The following is a 21,190-nucleotide window of genomic DNA, read 5'->3' as shown; positions in this document are numbered from 1 at the left end:
GACAGCTAGCAGTTAATACAGTACCAGTCATTGGGCTCCTAAATGCGGTTGTGTAACTGAGCAATCATATCCCTGTGATAGGACACAAAACGGATAACTTTTGCACATAAACATTAACCCTTTTTTAGGCCCTATTCACAAAACCTTAACTCACGAGTTCTGTGAAGAATGTTGTTTTTTTTGTTTGTTTTTTTTTTTTTCTATTTGGATTAATTAAATACACTTTGTTATTTATGATACTGTTCTCTTAAATAGCTAGTTGGAAGGGGAAATGTATTGTTTTATCTAAAACAAGTTACTATAATTTTTTTTATTATTATTAAATCTTGCTTGTTCTTATTTTTTGTATGTAAAAGCCTGCATAGGTGTTTTTTTTTTTTTTTTTTTTTTTTTGGTATATCAGTACAACTTGCAATTTATAAGAAAGAGTCAATTATATCAAAAGCTCTTGTCACAAAACAGCATAGATAGGGATGTCAGTACTCTTGAGAAATGCCTGCTATGGAACCTCACTTTCTCATCACAAGGGAAAGGCATCTCCTTGTCATGCTCCCACTGTGTAAAATGTTGAAATAACTTGATGCTACACACATCACTGTGATAAGGAGGAACTCCAAAGGGGGGATAATTAACTAAAGTAAAGACAAAACTTTAATTAGCAAGCAACATCAGAGGGCCTTGTACATCAGGTGAAAACCTCTGCAGGGTATTTTGGCAATCAGACTAAAGCCAAAGGAAACAAATAGGTTTTTAGTTTCACAGAATAAATACCAGCTTTTGAGTACAGGTATAATAAAAAATTAAAGCATTAACCCATGAAAATTACTAATCAGTTTTACTGCTACCAGAAGACAAATAACAAAATGTGTTGAGCCATTCCAAGGCTTAGTGTGAAGTAAACAAAGAGATTTTATATATATATATATATATATATATATATATATATATATATATATATATATATATATATATATATATACACACAGTGCCTATAGAAAGATTACACACCCTTTCAAAATTATCAACTTCTGCATTATCATACTTCAAGTGTCCACCCCACCTTGTAATAGCAATCCTAAATTAGCTTAGGTGTAACCAAACACCTTTAAAATCACACACCAAGTTAAGTGGCCTCCGCCTGTGTTTAATTGTAGTGATTCACATGATTTCAGGATAAATTCAGCAGTTCCTGTAGGTTCTCTCTTCTGGGTACTGCATTTCAAAGCAAAGACTCAACCAGGAGCACCAAGACGCCTTCAAAAGAACTCCAGGACAAAGTTGTTGAAAGGCATAGATCAGGTGATGGTTATAAAAATAACAAAGGCCTTGAATATCCTTTGGAGCATGTCAAGACGATTATTAAGAAGTGGAAGGTGTATGGCACCATCAAGATCCTGTCTAGATCAAGCCGTCCCTCTAAACTGGATGACCAAGCAAGAAGGAGACTGATCAAAGAGGCTACCAAGAGGCCAATGACAACTTTGCAAAAGCTACAGACTTTTATGGCCAAGACTGGTCAAAGTGTGCAAGTAACAAGAATATCCTAAGCACTCCACAAATCTGGCCTGTATGGTAGGGTGGCAAGAAGGAAGCCATTACTCAAGAAAGCCCACCTTGAATCCCATTTGAAGTATGCAAAAATACATTCAGGAGATTCTATAGCCATGTGGCAAAACATTTTGTGGTCTGACGAAACTAAAATAGAATTTTCTGGCCTAAATGCAAAGCGTTATGTTTGGCGCAAACCCAACACAGAGCATCGCCCAAGGAACACCATATCTGCTGTGAAGCATAGTGGTTGCAGCATCATGTTATGGGGATGTTTCTCATTGGCAGGGACTGGGGCACATGTCAGGATAGAAGGGAAAATGAATGGAGCAAAGTACAGAGAAGTCCTTGAGGAAAACCTGCTGCCCTCTGCAAGAAAGAGAAAACTGGGACGGAAGTTCACCTTTCAGCATGACAATGACCCAAAGCACACAGCCAAAGCTACACAGGAGTGGCAAAGGAACAAAAAGGTAAATGTCCTTGAATGGCCCAGTCAGAGCCCCTACCTAAATCCAATCAAAAATTTGTGGCATGACTTGAAGATTGCTGTCCATCAACGCTCCCCAAGGAACTTGACAGAGCTTGAACAGTTCTGTAAAGAAGAATGGTCAAATATTGCCAAATCTAGGTGTGCAAAGTTGGTAGAGACATATCCCAACAGATTCACAGCTGCAATTGCTGCCAAAGGTGCTTCCACCAAGTATTAACTCAGGGGGGTGGAGACTTCTCCAATTATGATCTTTCCATTTTGTATTTTTAATATATCATTTTTTTTCTCAATAAAAACTTTTTTCCCCTTAACAGTGTGAGTATGGTGTGTAGATAAGTGGAAAAAAATCCACATTTAAATGAATGAAACTCTGAAGCACTGACGCAACAAAATGTGAAAAAAAAGTTCAAGGGGGTGTAGACTTTCTATAGTATAGGCACTATGTGTGTGTGTGTGTGTGTGTGTGTGTGTGTGTGTGTGTGTGTGTGTGTGTGTGTGTGTATATATATATATATATATATATATATATATATATATATATATATATACTGAGTGTACAAAACATTAGGAACACCTGCTCTTTCCATGAAATAGACTGACGAGGTGAATCCAGGTGAAAGCTATGATCCCTTATTGATGTAACCTGTTAAATCAGTGTCGATGAAGGGGAGACAGGTTAAAGAAGGATTTTTAAGCCTTGACACAATTGAGACATGGATTGTATATGTGTGCCATTCAGAGGGTAAATTGGCAAGACAAAGGATTTCAGTGCCTTTGAACGGGGTATGGCAGTAGGTGCCAGGCGCGTCAGTTTGAGTGTGTTTCACGCTGATGGGATGCATGTCAACATTGCAGACTGGTGGTGGTGGTGTGATGGTGTGGGGTGTGTTTTCATGGCACACATTGGGACCCTTGATAAAAGTGGAGCAACGTTTGAATGCCACAGGATATCTGAACATCATTGCCAATCAGGTGCATCCCTTCATGGCAGCAGTGTATTCATCTGCTAATGGATTTTTCAGCAAGATAATGCCCCATGCCACAAAGCTAGGACTGTCCAGGAATGGTTCCACAAACATGACAGTGAATTCAGCTTACTGTAGTGGCCTCTCAGTCAACAGATTTCAGTCCAATTAAGCATCTGTGGGATGAGATGGAACAAGCTATTCAGAGTAGAGATCCACTACCAGCCAACTTGACACAACTGTGGGAAGCATTGGAGTCAACATGGGCCAGCATCCCTGTGGAACACTTTCGACACCTTGTAGAGTCCATGCCCCAACGAACTGAGGCTGTTCTGAGAGCAAAAGGGGGTGCAACTCAGTATTAGGAAGGTGTTCCTAATGTTTTGTACACTCAGTGTGTGTGTGTGTGTGTGTGTATATATTATATATATATATATATATATATATATATATATATATATATATATATATATATATATAAATAGACCCAGACACAAGATTTAAAATGCTTTAAAGCACTTGCATGCCAATTTTAATATTTACAATAATAAATTAAAACAAAACAAACACTTAACTCCCACTCAGAGTACTTAGTAAACTTTTCGGGTAAATCCCTAACTATAAAAATGTGCTACATTGTTTACCAGTAGAACAGAACACACACACAAATCCAAAATGTTTCCACACTACCTTTGTGAACCCAGACAGGTTTTTCACCACTGTGACAGCTGCACTCCACGAGAAACTGGAGACTACCTAGAACAAACATTTTCACTGGCTAAATACCTGCCCTCTAATTGCAGGCAGGTGATCTCCATTATCATTTGGATCCAGGTGAATCCCATCCTGGCTCCCTCTCGTGGCATTTTGAGAAATGTAGTCTTTTGGAACCCCTCCTGGACTACATTTTCTCTATCCCTCTTCCCCCATATCCTCCCTGTGTGTATTCTACACACCAGCTATTCCAAGGCCACTAACCCTCCACCCTTAAAAGACCACCCGCCCTCAAGTCCTGTCTCCTTGATCTTAGCCCTCCTCCACAGGCGAGCTTGATGGTGGGTCGGTCCCCCCGGTGCTGAGGGACCCCACCCCGGTGACAGAGGCGACTGGTGCTGACTGGTGACCTGGTGGGTGGTGCAGCAGGCAGAGGTCTGAGACTGGGAACCAGTGTAGCGACCTCTGAACCGCCAGAGGAAGCACAGCAACGGGCAGGGGGAGACCAAACGAAGTCTGCCAAATGAGTTGCGACATCTGGGGTTGCAAGGGAAGCACAGTGGGGGACTAAGCGAGGAACTGTGCCTGTGTCACTGGTTAAATACCTGTCTTCTAATTGCAAGCAGGTGAAATCCATTATCATTTGGAGCCAGGTAAATCCTAGCCTGGCTCCCTCTCATGGCATTGTGGGAAATGTAGTCTTTTGGAATATCTTCTGGACTATACTCTCTCTCTCTCTCTCTCTCTCTCTCTCTCTCTCTCTCTCTCTCTCTCTCTCTCTCTCTCTCTCTCTCTCTCTCTCTCTCTCTCTCTCTCTCTCTCTCTCTCTCTCTCTCCCACCTGTGCCAATAGCTGTCCACCATTCAGATAGATGAGGACATAAAGTCAGTAATTTTAACTTTTAAATTTTTAAATTTTAACCATGAGTAAAATTAAGGGTGATCCCCCCCCCTTCACTTTGAAATGTTAGCCCTTAGCCCATAACTGTTATAGCTACTACTGTGTGTACCCATTCCTCTTATCAAATACAAAATGAAACACATGATATTTTGCATATTAAATTGTTGACTTTTAAAGCTGGATTATAAACTCAATATGCTCCAGATGGTGGCAAAGTATCATATGTGATACACCAAAGGGAATGATAAGGTTATAATATGTATTTTGTAATGGCTGCACATTCATCCTATGTAAAAGGCAACAGTCTCCATAACAGTATAGAACATGTACTGTAGTGGTACAGTATGTCTTCCTTGCTGGCATAAGTAACTTGATCCAACACAGTTTACGAGATAAATACCTGTAGCATTTTGCAGCTACAGACACAACATTTTAATACCCTGTAAACAACTACACTGAATCAGATCCCTCTGACAGCTGAGAGTTTGGCAGCATTAAGTTCTGCCTCAGATTTACAGCTTTTAGGTTACTCAGCAAAACAAAAAAGATGAATAGAATCCAGGGGAAGACTAGTCTGAGGTGTGGGAGTCTGGGGGTACGGCTCACAGTTTACTGCTAGAAGCACAGAAGAACCTGGTGGCTGACAGTGACTTCGAATTCACACATTCTGTGCTCGTGAGCCCTGGATACACTGCATTACTGTTTCCATGAAAATGAGCTTGAATTAAAATGTACAAAGCTCGGAAAGAAACAAAAGGGTTCTTTTCATTTAGTATGGATGTATAAATGCAATGAAGCTATTGAATATTTTACTTGCCAACTGTCAGCTTGAACTGTTTGGCAGTGTGTATTGTATTGTATTTATTTTCCACATAGTCCAGTTTTTGTAATCTGGGTTCACCAAAAAAATTATTTAACGATGTGAAAAACATTACGTAAGACAACTTCCATTATATAGATATATATATTAAACTTACACATGTTTTAGCTACTTAATATCCAAAAAGGGCACGTTATAATCCCATTAGGGACCTTAATGTATTTTGATTATTGGTTGTTAGATTGTTTGTTTTTTATTCTAATATGAAATGAGTGAAACAACAAAATTGTGTATTTTTTTAAGGAAAATGATAGACATTTGTAATAATACTATTGTGCTTTGAATGCGAATACCCACTTAGAAATATATTACTACACTGACACCCCTCAAGTACACTATACATATACACCCAACTACAACAATCACAACCTTATATCATCATACCTTAATTATTACAAAAAGGACTTCCACAGTAGAGGAGGGAAGAAGGAAGGGAGGAGATGAGGGAAGGAGTGTGGTCTGGTTTTAGCAGACAGTAGTTGACCTACCTAATAAATATTTTTACAACTACAGTGCTATTATGGAGCAGCCGCAGGTACACTGCAGGTCTGAAAGCAGATGAATATAATGTAATTAGCAAATAATAAAAACAAGACTATGTGGGGGGTACCGGTAGGTTACTGGTAAAAGTCTAACCAGGGCCACCAGCAGTATTGTTTTTGGGACTGGTCAGAGATGTTTCAAGAGCTTGGGATGCTGGTTCTCGAGCTAATTGTGCGGTTTTAGAAAGACCAATAAATTCTACAGTGAATTCCGTGGTACATTAGTTGATTTGCTTGTAAAAGTAGAGAACTCATATTATATTTTGCTAGATAAAACTGTTCAAATGCAGGCACTAGATGTGTTTTTTTTTTTCCCCCACAGAATGATTAAAAAATCTTGTATCAAGCACAATGCTACTAGAAAAAGTCTGCATTAAATGAAATTACAAAGTCGTTTTTTTAACCAGGATTAAAACTGTTTTTTTAAATGTTAGCCCTTATGTCAAGACTGTTATTGGTAAAAGCAAGCACTTTTAATAAACATCAAATATGAGAGGTTCCAGCAGAAATAGTTACCTTGCCTTACCTTTTAACACTGTAATGCCCAGGTATCTTAGTACGGAGAAAAGCTACTACGTATATGTAACTAGATCCTGCTTTAGTACACAGCAGGAAACAATTCCATCTTCTCCAGTTCCCTAAACAATTAGTGCTTAAAACAATTAAGAAGCTGTTGCAAACAAATACTGGTACTCATAAAAAAGACACCCTTTAGATCCATGCAAAAAAACCCTACCTATACAAGTGGAATTGTCAGTAGTCAACTGGTATCCATCCAAGCATGTTGATTCCAGAGCCAGAGAGGGGTTTGCCAAAGCAACTTTGACCACCACTGTCACAAAAATAACAAGTAACATAATCCTGAGCTTTGTGTTGCCCAGGAAGGCACACTTCACTGATACTCAAGCATATCCAGAAAAAGCAAAGCATGAGAAATCCCCATAGATTTCATCTGAGCCTGGCTTAGGCATTGGCATCTTCACTCAACTTCAGGGGTGGGGAGAAGAGAAGGTGTTTTGCATTGCAGGGCACTGCAGCAAGCAACTTTCTGTGGAACACTTCTTTTCTAAGCAAAGTATGAAATGCCTGACACCCTGGTGACAGATTTTACACATTGCAGAATGCAGATCCTGAGGGCTTTTCTGACATGAAGTTCACTGGAGCAATTAGAATGCTGAATATGCGGCGGGAAGGAATCGTAGTCATGATACTCGTTTTCTGCTTTAATCTCTTCTTTAAGTTTGAATGGACATGTGCCTCCTTAGTCAGTAGCTTCTTTTCAGATGATCTGGACACCCTGCTGTTTCTCAGCTCTACTTTGTCCCACCCCTTTCTTTATATTGCTGGGGTTGAGTTTACAAATGTGAGCTGTGCAGGATTCCACATGCAATGTGCTAGCTAACTAATCCGTATAAAATGTGAGCACTGGGTTGTAAGACTGGAGTTTCATTTATTGTACACAATCCCTAATTGGTTTAGCGTTTTTCTGTGTTTTCATGCAAGTAAATACATTGTAGTAGAGTTTCAACTATGGAAAGAATGTGGCATTAAACTGCATGATAATGAAGACGCAATAATATCTAAAACCTAGCAACCAAAACCGTCTGGCAATAAGTGAGAGAATGGCACAAATGTATATGAATTTGTAAATTATGTACTGACCGGAAAGATGTATTTATACTGTATCTTTTGCAACAGCTGCTGTACTAATAAGTTCTGTTTCAAATACAGCTATCCTTATTTGTAGTAAACAGTGCAGAAATCGATAGTACATTTGTGGCAATATATTTATTGCAGCACCTTAAGAAACAATTCCACAAATGCATTTTCAAGAAATAAAAGGTTCTTTATTTTTCTTTCCATACATATGCATAAAACAAACTGTACAAATGTTGTAATGAAAACTGAACAGCTGTTAACATTGGCAGGAGGCACACCAGCTGGAGGCTGGTTCATCCCTGGGAATCGCTCACTATTTCCAATTATTGACAGGGTTGCTGGGTGTGTTTTTGATTGAGAAACATTAATTATGACTTGTGGTGCTCTCTGCCAAAAAGTAACTGTGTGAAACAGCTTCCTTTTTTCACACAATCACATACTGTCGATAAGGATATTACTCATAAAGCTGTTACCATATGCAAAACAAACCATGCTTTTCTTGAAGCATTACTTTCACAATACTCCAATGATAACAAACGAGCTTTCAGGTTACTTCATTCTATATTTAACTGAATTCCACCTTGAAGAAGGTTTAGGATGGTCTCTAATTAATGACAACCATCGAGTTCATAGGGTGTCCTTTGTGAAGTCCTAGGTGCTGCTTAAAACAGTTTCTTATCTGGACAAAAAATATAAAATAACACAATTCCAGCTGTTAATCCCATTTGTCAAAGTAGACACAAATGAAGGAAGAAAGGTTTATAGACAGATGTGAATGTCTTTCTTCAGGAAGTGGAATTAAATGTATTAGGTACTTATTTACAGCTGGGGATGGCAATGGTTTGCAACTTGGGTTTTAATTCAACATTTCAAATGGGGAAAAAAACAGGAACATTTGATACACAATGTGCCTGATGAAAACTGCCTCTTTTGTAATTAAACTATAAATAAATATTAAGTCTGTACTATTTCTTACAATATGTTTGGATGTCAATGTTTCTAATCAGTTAAATAAACAGAAAATGATAATAACTAATCAGAACAACAATACTGTAAATACAATCTTCAGAAAAACACGAAACACACAAACGGGATATTCTGTTATATTTCTATTACAATTCAAGTTTTGTATTAACCTGCACTTCTAGCTATTATATGAAACATGCAGTCTTCTGTGTGAAGGATACCAGAGAATCAGTTCACAATATTGGCAATAAGTTCAATAAATTGTGTACTGCTTTGTACAACCTTTTCAATACAGTCTTCTAACTTCTGTCATGCACATTGACTACCTATCTGAAGATAAGATTTCAGAATGACAAAAAAACAGGGAACCAATAGGTTATTCCAGTTAAAAAACAAAACAGTACAGAGACCAAAACTGCATTAAACCCAATAAAATAATCTGAAAGGTAATATTCACGAATACAGGTTGAAAATAATGACATCTTATTTGAAACACTTTCCACCAATTACCCACTTCATACATTTGCTAGGGAGTGGACAATTTGCCTGCAAGTTCCCATAGTGGAAAATGCAGGCCTATATCTCCCCCATAGGTTGGTGTATGCAAGTGTGGAGAATTATTACTTGAAAAAAATGTCAGGGCACAGCCCTCCAGATAAACAGAGGTTTAGTCCTGTTTTGGATACATGGTTTATAAACCATTGGTTAAAAAAACCACATTGAAAACACTGCGCTACTCAATAAAGGCAATACGTGGTTAAGAGACCTTTTTATGTTGCTTAACATCTCTAGGCCAAACACCACAAGTTATCATTGAAATCAATCAAGTGTTAGCTTGCTTACAAATGAATCTTCTATAAAATATCAAGATGAACCACTAGTTGGACACAATGCCTTCCTTTGTGCGGGCATTTGCAATACTCTTGTCTACTGTACTGTCACAATTTTCACTTCTGTTCAAGTTTGACTGAAATGAATGAAGGCTCTATCACACACAAATCCAATGTTCAAATCCTATTCTAATCATCTTGGGTAAAAAAATGCACACAGATTCACAGATTCTGAACAGCAAGTGTACATCAGACATCTGGATTAGTTCATAACAACACATTTCCAGCCTGTAGGCTTTGTCCATAGTGTGACATAACTCTTTCACAATGATCTGATATGTGTTATAGCATGATTAAATTCACCCCACTTCTTCCTTTGTTGAGTGTCGCACAACAGAAACTAGTATAAGTATTCTGATTGGTAATTGTCACTTTTAAAGGTCATCTGGGAGTCAATGCTGGACCTGGAACAAAGGAGCATTCTCTCTGATTCGGAAGTGTTTCTGCGAGCCCACACGTCTCCATTAGAGCCTATGTCTTTCTGCTTCAGTGACAATGTCTCAAATTTGACATATGTCTCTTTGGAAAGATCATCACCCTCAGAAGCACTCTTTTTACAGTACAGTTTCAAAACTTTATAAAGCAGTACAATGACCAGAGGCAGCGCAATGGCACAGGCGATGCCGCCAGCAACAATCAGAATGTGTGCCTGGGGGTCTTCCGTCACAACGTCTAATGTGGAGAAAACAATACATTGGTCTTTCTTAGGTTGACTTCCTTTTAGGCTCACACACGCTGTGTATTTAGTGCTTGGAATTAATCCATCAATGGAGATTTTGCTTTTCCCTGTGTCTGTGTTAATCATTTGCTTATCTCTTACACCGTATGCTGAGTACATCACATTCAGAGCAACACCTCTAGGGGCATTAGGCACCACCCAAGTCACCACTGCACTCTGCTCAGTTTGATCCACAACTTGCAGGTTTTTGATGGTGATATTTTGGACTACAGCTGCGGTTGTTGTGTTTCTATCTTCCTGTTGTGGCTTTTGGTTGTTGACAACCGGTTGTGACTTTGTGGGCCTTGTCCCCCCAGCAACTGGCTTAGTTTGGCTAGTTTGTACAGGCTTTTTCTTCAGAACGCTGCTTAGTGTGGTGGTAGCTAGAGTTGTAGGAGACAGTGTTGTTAACCCTTTAGTAATCGGTTCTATTTTCATCGGAGTGGTGACAGTCTGTTCTGCTCTCAGTCGCTTTGAAAACCTCAGAGGAGACGCTGTTGTGGTGATGACTCCAACCACAGTCAGAGTGATGGAAGCTTCGGACATCCCAGCAAGGTTTTTAGCTTTACATTGGTATTCACCAGCATCCTGGTATAAAATCCCATTCAAGCTTACAATAGACCACCTGATTCCTTCTCCTGGAGACTCCTGAACTACTGAAAAAGGGAAACAAGGGAGGTTTAATATTGAAACAGTATCAGTGATCAGAATATATATTTTTTCAGTTTTAATTAACCTTATTACTGTTATTGTAGATGTCCTCCAAGCCCCCCAGCTGAAATGTTTAACAGGTAACACTAAGGTAGGTGCGGCTTTGTAGTTTTAAATGGGTTCAAAGGAAATCTCTGCACTTGTAGTTACAGGTAGTGACACAGTATTAAATGGGTAAGAAATTTGTGATTGAGAATTGTGCTCAAATGAAAATACATTTTCTTCTAACCTACTGTATTATACCTAATAGTTTTGACTACAACTAACTGCATTGTTGGCTGGAAAAAACAGAGCCCAGTTCAGAGTTCACACTTATGTGAGGCCCTCCACCTATCATACCTACCATAAAAACCATGTGACCGTTTTCAGATTGCTCCTCATAAGAACACAACACAGACATTTGGCAGTGCATTTATAAAGTGTACATGCACTTACAGTTGGTTTTTAAAGTTCGTGGTAGTTTCTCTTTGAAGAAGGAACCAGCTACTTGCCGGCAGCATTCTAAGGATTACACAAGTTTGCACTTAAATTTCTAAACATTTAATCTAATTTTTGTAATGATTCCATTCTAAAGGTTATTGAGTTGTTTTGCATGTTTGCATACCAATGACACAGTTTTGAAGTAGAAATAATTTAAATATTGAATGATTAAAAAGACTAAGCCTCCTACTCAGCATTTGGAAAATAATAACACGTTTAAATCCTAACACTTCCAGCTCTGTTCTAAGTAATATACCCTAGATTTCTTCCCCATTCATTTCTATAAGATGAAAGTAAGGCAGTAGTCAGGTCTTTCAAGTGATTGACAGTAGTGTTGTTTAGATTTATTGTGCATATCAAATCAAACCACCCTAACTGAAAATCATGGAAAATTCCCAATAGGCAAATTCATGATCGCCTAATTTAACTGATGACTTTAATAGGCCACACATGCAATATATTTAAAATGTGTTTTATTGTAGTATTGAAAGTTGGCCCTTTTTGCTTTGTTATTTGGTTTTATTGTTTCATGTTGTAACTTTTTTAAACGTGTCTCTGAGGCTGAGCACTGTTCTTTGCTGTGCTTAGTACATCCTCTTTTTAAACACAAAAAGTATTCAAACAACACGATTCGATTTATACAAGATACCACGAGACATTTGAGTCACGGCTGTATTTTCTAAAACCAGCTAAGATCAGCCGCGCTATAATTAAGTAATTGTGTCGGGTCGCCACTGGGCTTGTTTATTTCTCTGTAATTGATGTTTTTGTTTTAGGACGGCCCTCCCGGATTGCCCTTCCATCAATCAAATATTAATTCGACTCACCTGGATCTTTTTTAAAGGCTGTGTTCCTATGCAGTAGGTGGAACAGAATGTTGAGTAAAAGAGAGGTTGTCGGGACACAGCGTCAGTGTTCTGTGTATGTGTCATGTCGCCGACACTAGTGTTTAGAATTTTTTGACAAGTAATCTGACGTTCGTTATTATATTTTTGGGAATGTACGATATTAAACCTGCCTTTGTGAGATTTATGAGTAGCGAGCGAAGTATTCTCGGAATTATGAGAGGGCGTGAATAAACCAATTTTTATATATTTTTAGAATTTGATTATTTTTTTATAGCCATAACTGGCTGTTGTGAGTAAATCCCAAAGGGAAGCGACTACTGAAATGTACTGTTCAAAACTCAGCAAGTTTAATTTACTGTGGCCTTCTGCTTGTAAAATGGCACATGTATACGGTGTAATGCCCAACAGCCTGTCGTTCTGAGAAACGCCCCTGATTTTAGACTATGATGCATTGTTTTTAGTGGGACGTGTTTTTAATAATATTCTGTGAAGCGCTCGGCTTGGAATGTAATTACAATAAATATATAATTATAACGAACTCGGTAATTAAATACACTTGCTATCTTGCTGGCGGGTGATTCACTTGTTTTTTTGAGGTATTGCTTTGTGTGTGCTGTGAGGAGATAGGTATATATGGTTAAATATTGGCAAAGTTATCAATTTGCAAATTTGTGGTTTCGTTGGTTTGATACATTTTGACTTGCTAGTATGAGTTTTGTTGTTTTCGTTTGTATTTGTTATTTACACATGTTACTGTATTGGTACTATCCAGTACAGTACAAAACTGCTGAAGTTGATGATTCTATTAGTACCAATGTTATAAAAACTTTACTGTCCTACCTGGATTGACCTTCCTACTTTTAAATGACTGTTCCAAATAAACAGCTTTATGATTATTTTGTTTTTCTTGTCTGTGTGCCTTTTCTCTTCTGACTGCCTCCCATTTATGTATCACTTCCCTATAAAATGAACCCGTGAGAAACTTTGAATTTACAAGAAGCTTAACTGGATGTGTTAAAATTACTTAAATTCTGAGGAATCGTCTCTTGGCATAGCCAGGCTATTGATTTTTTGATCCTATGCCATTTATGGTGGCACATTCTCCTGTCTTGGCTCCTGAGGAGGTGCTACATGTTTGTCTGCACTTAGAAATTCTAAAAGAAAGTTACTAAATTCAGTGATGTTTTGACTATTCAAGTTTATTTTAGTATTTTTAAGTTTTCATCTGCGGACAAACATAATAATAGTTATTTAATTATGGTGCGGCTGTTCTTAGCTGGTTTTAAAAGATAGTACCATCATGCTATGCTAAATTGCCAAAAATATGAATTATAATTGATATGTTTTAGTGCTTAATAATTATGGATTATGTATCTACAGGATCACAGATGAAAACAACAAAACAAGCTCAGACCAAAATAATGAGTGTATTTGTGACATGTATAAAGAAACAAATAGTCTGCACACCTCTAAATATTACCTGTGTTGTTCACTGGAGAACCATCAGATTTGGTCCAGATCAGAATGGGTGTGGGATACCCTGTAGCATCACAGCGAAGCAGAACATTACTCCCCAGCGGTGAGGTAATCTTTGTCGCTGAGGTCATCACTGAAGGTTTTAGGCACTGTTCCAGTTCAGCTCTCTGGAAGAGAACTCCTGCCAGGTTCTCAGGACCACTGCACGTCAGAAGCGTATCCACAAGCACAATAGCCATCTCAAATGTCTTGGAGAGCTCTATCAGCTTTGACATTCTACAGTCACAAAACCATGGGTTGTCTTGCAAACCTAGAGGCAAACAGCAGTTGTGAATGTTTGTTGCGCTTACATGAATTTTTTGTTTCTAATATCGGTCCTCCCTAATTTTAAATTGACATACAGTCTTAAATCCCAGGCAGTCTTACAAGAGAAGAAATCTTCCGATAAGTGGACCATTACTAAGAAACACTAGTGGGTGTTATTCCATAACAACAATGAATTTTCTTACTGCATTTTTTTATTAGGATCTAGCAATATTAGGTAGTTTTATTTTGTGTGAAATAAATTATATGTAATTACCGATTCCTTGAAGTTTAGTTAAATTTAAATAAACTTCCAATTGGTAGAAGTACTTGTATGTGTCCAGAATTATACTGACATTGTAATGTTGTGCTCATATTCCATATGTACATTATGTTGACTATGTTTATTAAGGCTTATATTGGTTTTCTGCACCAAAAAAAAAAAAGTTTGATACATAAAAGGGCAACTATCTAAAATTTTGGTTATCACGTCTTGGAATAATACTGATTTTTGACATGTTCATACAATACCATTTTCTATGTAACTGAACTTTAATAAAGAAATGAAATTGTTATTTATGCTACACAAAAATAAGCAACACCTAAAATTTTGTGAACAGCAGTCTGAATCCAGCCAATTGCAAAAGTGCTTTAAATCAATTTTGATGTGGTGGCTCTCAGGGGTCCTGAGAAAGGATTAAAGAGAGATGTTCATGTCACACGCAACATTGTCAATGGGTATCTCTATTTACATCTTGTACACCAGAGAGTAACCATTAATATGTTCACTCTTGATCATAGGGGATGTTATTTTCATATAGCACCTTCCATAGTGGAACACCATCACAAAGCACTTTACAGAGATATACCCTGTGAACTGTGCATTATATTCAGTCACTTACAGTGGGACATTGATTTAACATCTCATCTGCAGGATGGAGCACAAGGAGTCCTCAGGGTCCCATAGTGAATGTGTCAGTAGCAGAGGTAGGATTTGAACTGGTGAATTTCTGGTTACAAGCCCTGGACTTTAACCACTGGACCACAGTGCCATGTAGATACAAAAAGAACTTAACCCCCTAGTACAGGGCTTCTCAAACTCGGTCCTGGGGACCCCTTTGGGGTTGCTGGTTTTCGTTCCAACCGAGCTCTCAATTACTTAACTAGACCCTTAATTGAACTGATAATTTGCTTAATTAGACCTTTTTAAAATATGGCCCTCCGCATAACACTGTTAAGGGGGAAAGGTGTATAAGCTATGATTTGGTGGAGGGGAAGGAGGTGCTGGTGGTCTGGAATGTGTGTCCATGTTTTTTCCGAGTCTGACTTCGCTGGGGATTTTAATGAAGCGCAGCGAGAAGACTTTATTTTTTTTTTTTTTTTTTTTTTTTTGCAGCTCCCCACCAAATTTTTTTAAGTAATCAAATTGTAGTCTTTAAAACTAAATTTAAAAGCAATTCCAATTGTACTGATATAGTTCTTAAATTGGTGACGAATAAAAAATAAATGCGCATTTGTATGATTCGTAATGTTATTGGATGCAGCGCTCCAGACAAAAGAGGACGGGGAGGACGTGATATATTATACAGGGCATTGGTGATTGAAGTTCGATCCTGGTGATGCCCTCTTAATCGAAAGGAATAGAAAACATGCATGAAGAAGAGCGAAGAAGAAGAGCGACCAGAATTATTCCGGGCTTAAAAGGCATGTCATATGCAGACAGGCTAAAAGAATTGAATCTGTTCAGTCTTGAACAAAGAAGACTACGTGGCGACCTAATTCAAGCATTCAAAATTCTAAAAGGTATTGACAGTGTCGACCCAAGGGACTTTTTCAGCCTGAAAAAAGAAACAAGGACCAGGGGTCACAAATGGAGTTTAGAAAAAGGGGCATTCAGAACAGAAAATAGGAGACACTTTTTTACACAGAGAATTGTGAGGGTCTGGAATCAACTCCCCAGTAATGTTGTTGAAGCTGACACCCTGGGATCCTTCAAGAAGCTGCTTGATGAGATTTTGGGATCAATAAGCTACTAACAACCAAACGAGCAAGATGGGCCAAATGGCCTCCTCTCGTTTGTAAACTTTCTTATGTTCTTCTGTTCTTATGATAAAAAATAACCAAACCACCAAAGAAAACATTTACCCGCTTTATTAGATGCTAACAGCACCGATCAAGCGGGGGTAGTCTGAAAGTCGCAAATTGTACAAATAAAACATGAATACATATAATGTGTTTGAGAAAAATCTATATTTTAAATGGCGTTCCAGTGTAGTGTTAGAAAAGTGGTATGTCATCAAAATGTGGTAGGTGTACCAGAAATGCCTTTAAAATGTGAATTTTACCTACCTAATATTACTCGTTCAGGACGTGAATCCGTGCCTATGTTCGCACTTGTCGAAAACGGTGGCCAAATATCTATTAAATCCGATGGCAGTGTGGTTAATTTATTGCTGGAAATATCTAAATATTTGATGTTTTGAAGGTACCGACCCGCATCCGCTGGGACTGTCGTAAGTCTGTTGTTGTGCAGATCCAGAGATCGCAGATTAGGCATTTCTTGCAGCGACTCCCACGGAAAAGATGAAAGTAAGTTTCCATCAAGGCGTAGTTCGTGAAGCACTTTCAGGTTGTAAAAGCTGCTGCTATCGATTGTAGATATAGAATTGTAAGTCACCCACAAATATTTGAGGTCCACGAGGTAGTAAAATGCTTCCGTGGGAATATTTCTTACCACAGTTTTTTCCACGCGGAGTTTAACGGTGTCCACTGGAATGTTGAGTGGGATGCCAGACATATCTGGATCGTTGCACAGCACAGATCTACCACAAAGAAAAATAAACACGAAAATGCCTTTCATTATTATGCTGTATTCCCCTGGAAACAATGATAAGGTTATTAATAATGTGTATAACATAAGAATGCAAAGAAGACCAATGATTAGGTTATAATTCTGAATATGAATAACAGAAGCTTGCATGTTGCTGATCTACCATACAATTTCAGCATAACCATCAAAAAGATAATGCACATGAAATAAAAGTACCTACATTCAAACACTATTTCATACTTTATAAATAAATAAATAAATAAACTGTTGAACAAAATTAAGAAAACAGCATACCTGGTTCCTGTCCCATCACTCCTTCCATGGTATATACATGTACACTGAGAAGGGCAAAATGGGTTCACAATTGTAAAACAGCACAGCAGTATATCAATATAAATAAGCAGATACATGTCAAACACTGCAAAACAGGACTGAAGAAAGAAATCCTATTCCTCAGGAGTCCATTTGTTGTCTGTTTCCAACATCAGGGTGGTAATAGAAGATTAGAGGAGATTAGCAGAGCTCTGCAGGTCATGTAACCTTCAGAATTATCCCTATGCCACATTGTAAGCAGGCCTAGCTAGGACACGTGTGTCATTCAAGGAACCATGAAAAACTAGGTCTACTATAATAACATGAGAAAAGCTGTAGTGGAAAGTACTTTTAGCATGTACACTTTCACCAATTCTTACTTTATCAAAATATGATTGAACTGTTACTTTCAAAGCTGAATATTCCATTATGTTTACTGCATTAAAATGTGGTGGGTCGTACCTATTCTTGGTTAATAATGTTGGGGAATGCAATATGTATGGAAACCCGAATACTATAGTGTGTGTCAAAGCAAGGGTTATGGGGTTTTTTGTGAGTTTGTTTAGACAGTGGTGTGTTTGAGACACGTCCACCTAAGTCTGGATGTTTGATAAAATAGCATCAGCGTTGCTGTAGATTTTGATTGAATCCACCCAGTGAGGGTTAGACAAAAATGATCAGGTTAAAAGACAGGAAATTAGACAGCCGTTGAAACAGTGATGCTACTAAGCACTTTTATTTGACAAAAATAAAGGAAACAAATAAATAATAAATGCTGACACTTTTTGATGCTTTTAGCAGCAACCCTCTGGTGCTCCTTCTTAATCCCCAGCCTCTACAGGACTGAACATACAGGCCTGGTGCAGAACTTTTTCAACCAAATTGAGTCATTCATTAACTGGATCTCCAATTAAAACAAGGATCAAAATGTACCTTTCCTGGGTTCATGTAATGTACACACATTTAACAAAGTTGGCCTGTCCATTCCTGGTGAGTGTACCCCCATGATTTATACCAAAATAAACAAACGTAAATAAATATAATACAGTTATTGATGTAGTTGGTGGGAATATACAGTTATACTGTAGAATGTGGAAGTTAGTAACACAAAATAAATCACATAAATAAAGATTGTTTGCAAAAGGGGTTATCACCTGTCACACACTACTTAGTGGATGTAGGTTGTGGAAATCCCAGCAGATGGCACACTTGAGACATATTTAAGGTAAAGTTATTTCCAAATGGTGATTTATAGTTGTGTTATTTGTATGGAACTCATCTGCATACATTTTTTATATACTGTACACATTTGTGTACCCCCCCACCCCCCACCACCATCACTACCCTCCTTTACATATCCACTGAAAATGAAGAGCACAAGTGGGACCTGTTCATTTGTGAGTGGATGTGCAGTCCTTGTTTTGTGATGCATTCTATTGCAGTGGCCACTGAGAGCTAACTTTAGATCACTACTGAATGAATTTCACAAGAACTGAAACCCACATCTCCATAGTGCATTAATAGTACATTCACCCACAATGGCAGATTGCATGTGTGTTTTTAAAATAACCCTGGTTGGTAGAAGCAGCCAGCTGGCTTGGGCTGCTGTAGACACAGCTAAGTGACCCCATACAAGCCGCTGTAACTACAGAATCCCTAAAGGATCACAATATCAAAGGCTAAACAGAATAGTGAAATGTGCCAAAACTATTCATTAAAACATCAATACACACTTCCTGAAGTGAAAAAGAAAATGAGGCAATGCTTTATATTATTATTTTTATTATTTTTTTGTCTCTTTATCCAAGGTGTTACAGGGCAATACAAGGTTACAGTGCAAGATTCATATTTAAATACAGTATCGATTACAGTAAGTGCAGATAATACTATCAAAATACAATATGAAATAGGATGCATCAAGTTAGGATTACAATACGTTATATCTACAATGACATGTTATTACTGCAAGGACAGGGCATCAGCGGAGCATCCAGTAACATAGTGCTCCGGTCGGGCAAGTCCAGTGCATAGTAGAAGGGATAGAGCAAGAGCTCTACAAGTGCATTCTAAACAGGAGGGTCTTGAGGAGGCAGTGTGAAGCATTCCCACCATATAATATTGTGTATTTTAACTTTTAATTTAGGATGTATTTTCTTAACTTTGAAGCATGAAGGTATTACATTATTTAAACCTTCATTTTGGTCTGTGTCTAATTGAGGACAGGTAAGGTTGGAACAAAGGAAAGGACAGGAAGGGCCAAGGCCTGCTTTGCTGAGGAGAGGCTTAATGTCAAACATGTAATCTGTCCAGCAAAGATAGCAGTGGAGGCTGTATTACCATCATACCAACATGAAGGTAAAATGTTCATATGTTTCAAAGATAATAAAACCTTATGAAAAGTCAAACAGTAAGGAGTGCAGTAAAAAGGGTAAAAAAACTTCAGATGAAGCCAGGGCTAGTGTATTTAGAAATGTATATTTTTTATTTGTTGTATTCTTATTGTGTTAATGGTAGTTGACAGATACTCATTAGATGGCATCAGATTATTGATAGTGATCTTCCAACGAATTTGACAGCAGACCGCAAGGATTACTCTTCAACATCTGAAATAAAAAGAACATTTTATCATTTACAAATGTTAAAAAAAACTAATAGCCACACTCAAACAATAGCATATTTATATTTCAGTGTCTGAAGTTTGCAAGTTTTCCCCTCTTCAAAGCATTTGTTTCAGAAAGTACATTAACAACAAATTCAGTATCTTACCTGCTGCTAAGTGTATATGTAGCTAGTTATATCATTCTGGTTTGGTTGAGGTAAGATGTGTACTTGCATCATAAAGGTCAGCCTTATAAAGTAAAAAAAAAATAAACCCTAGGTGCACCCTAACTTGGCTCTGCCAATTCATAAACCTGAACTAATAAATAAATTCAATCACTTCTGAGTGCCTAAATTCTTAGACATTCATTAAAAAAAAACACAAGGATACAATTACAGCCAGGTGAAAATATCTAGAAATACAGCTAAGCTTAAAATTAAGCACAAAGGTTTGATATTGGAAGTGACAATGTATTTTCATTTTTATGACCTTAACCTTGTTAGCAGAATTGAACCTTGACCTCTAGAGGTGCAAGATGAGTGAACAAGCCCACGTAGCACCTTTAAAGCAGTCGTTTTGCAATATTTTAAAGAGAGTTTTAATATTTTGGACAGGAAATTATCAGAAATATCCTCCCTACCTGCTCCCCACACCCCTGTTGTTTTATTGGGAGACTTCACCACCCACCTCACCAACCCTAACCACTCTTCTGTATTTCTTCTCCTTCTTCAGTCCTTCACCTTCTGTCTCTCCACCCCCCCCCCCCTTCCAATGGAACCTCTGTTCTCTCTCCCCTGTCTTTTTCTCTGCTGCTCTCTCACACCTCCCCTCTATTGATTCCTTTTCCCAACTCTGGAGACTCGACTACCTCCACCATCTTCACTTCCCTTACCTCCTGCCTCGACTTCCTTTGCCCTCTTTTTACCTGTCAAACTGAACTGCACTCTGCTGAAAACAAATGGAAGAAAAACAATATTTTCCAGCCTGCTACCCCTGCTCTACTCCCTTCATTTCCTTTCTTCTCAACACCTCTCTGGCTGTTTCCCTTCTGCCTTCAAACAGGCCTGCATCACCCCATCTTAAAAAAAAATCCAGTACATCAGCAGCTCTTTGCTTTCCTGGCAATACATTCTCTGCTCAACCCGCTCCAATCCTGTTTTTGCCTGGCACATTCCACTGAAACTGCTCTTCTCTCCATCGCCAACTCTGTACTCCCTGCCCGTGTCGCCTCCCTCTCCTCTGTCCTATTTCTCCTTGACCTCTCTGTAGCCTTTGACACAGTCGACCACTCTCCAGCAATGCCCTTGCCTGGTTCTCCTCCTACCTCTCCGATCGCACGTACCGGTTGTCCTGGCATGG

General features: G+C 38.3%; 2 protein-coding genes across 2 annotated transcripts in view; both read right to left on the bottom strand.

Annotated features, from left to right (window-relative positions):
- The window catches only part of LOC121322456 (pro-epidermal growth factor-like), a 50,413-nt gene extending 43,401 nt beyond the window's left edge, over positions 1-7,012 (bottom strand). The window contains exon 1 of the mRNA XM_041262476.1: positions 6,776-7,012. Within this exon, the coding sequence (XP_041118410.1) occupies positions 6,776-6,896 (121 nt within the window). The 5' untranslated portion in view covers positions 6,897-7,012. The remainder of the gene's footprint in view (positions 1-6,775) is intronic.
- An 878-nt stretch (positions 7,013-7,890) lies between these two features.
- Positions 7,891-17,331, bottom strand: lrit3a (info leucine-rich repeat, immunoglobulin-like and transmembrane domains 3a). Its single transcript, XM_041262463.1, has 4 exons — positions 17,215-17,331; positions 16,440-16,912; positions 13,792-14,097; positions 7,891-10,928 (listed from the first exon to the last, which is right to left on the bottom strand). The coding sequence occupies exons 1-4, from the start codon at positions 17,328-17,330 to the stop codon at positions 9,895-9,897; spliced, it is 1,929 nt and encodes a 642-aa protein (XP_041118397.1). The 5' UTR covers position 17,331; the 3' UTR covers positions 7,891-9,894.
- Positions 17,332-21,190: the final 3,859 nt, after the last annotated feature.

This window comes from Polyodon spathula, chromosome 1 (assembly GCF_017654505.1).
Source record: "Polyodon spathula isolate WHYD16114869_AA chromosome 1, ASM1765450v1, whole genome shotgun sequence".
Lineage (NCBI taxonomy): Eukaryota > Metazoa > Chordata > Actinopteri > Acipenseriformes > Polyodontidae > Polyodon > Polyodon spathula.
The sequence above is the reverse complement of the archived record's forward strand: the minus strand, read 5'-3'. Positions and strand labels throughout refer to the sequence as shown.

What these genes read in the sequence shown, in the direction of transcription:
- lrit3a (XM_041262463.1), bottom strand. Translation starts at nt 17,330, where the DNA reads ATGTATCTGCTTATTTATATTGATATACTGCTGTGCTGTTTTACAATT. An exon ending in AGTGATGGGACAGGAACCAG is followed by an intron (nt 16,913 to 17,214) that starts GTATGCTGTTTT and finishes TCTTTGTGGTAG; the next exon opens with ATCTGTGCTGTGCAACGATC. An exon ending in TTCTCCAGTGAACAACACAG is followed by an intron (nt 10,929 to 13,791) that starts GTAATATTTAGA and finishes TCCCTTTTTCAG; the next exon opens with TAGTTCAGGAGTCTCCAGGA.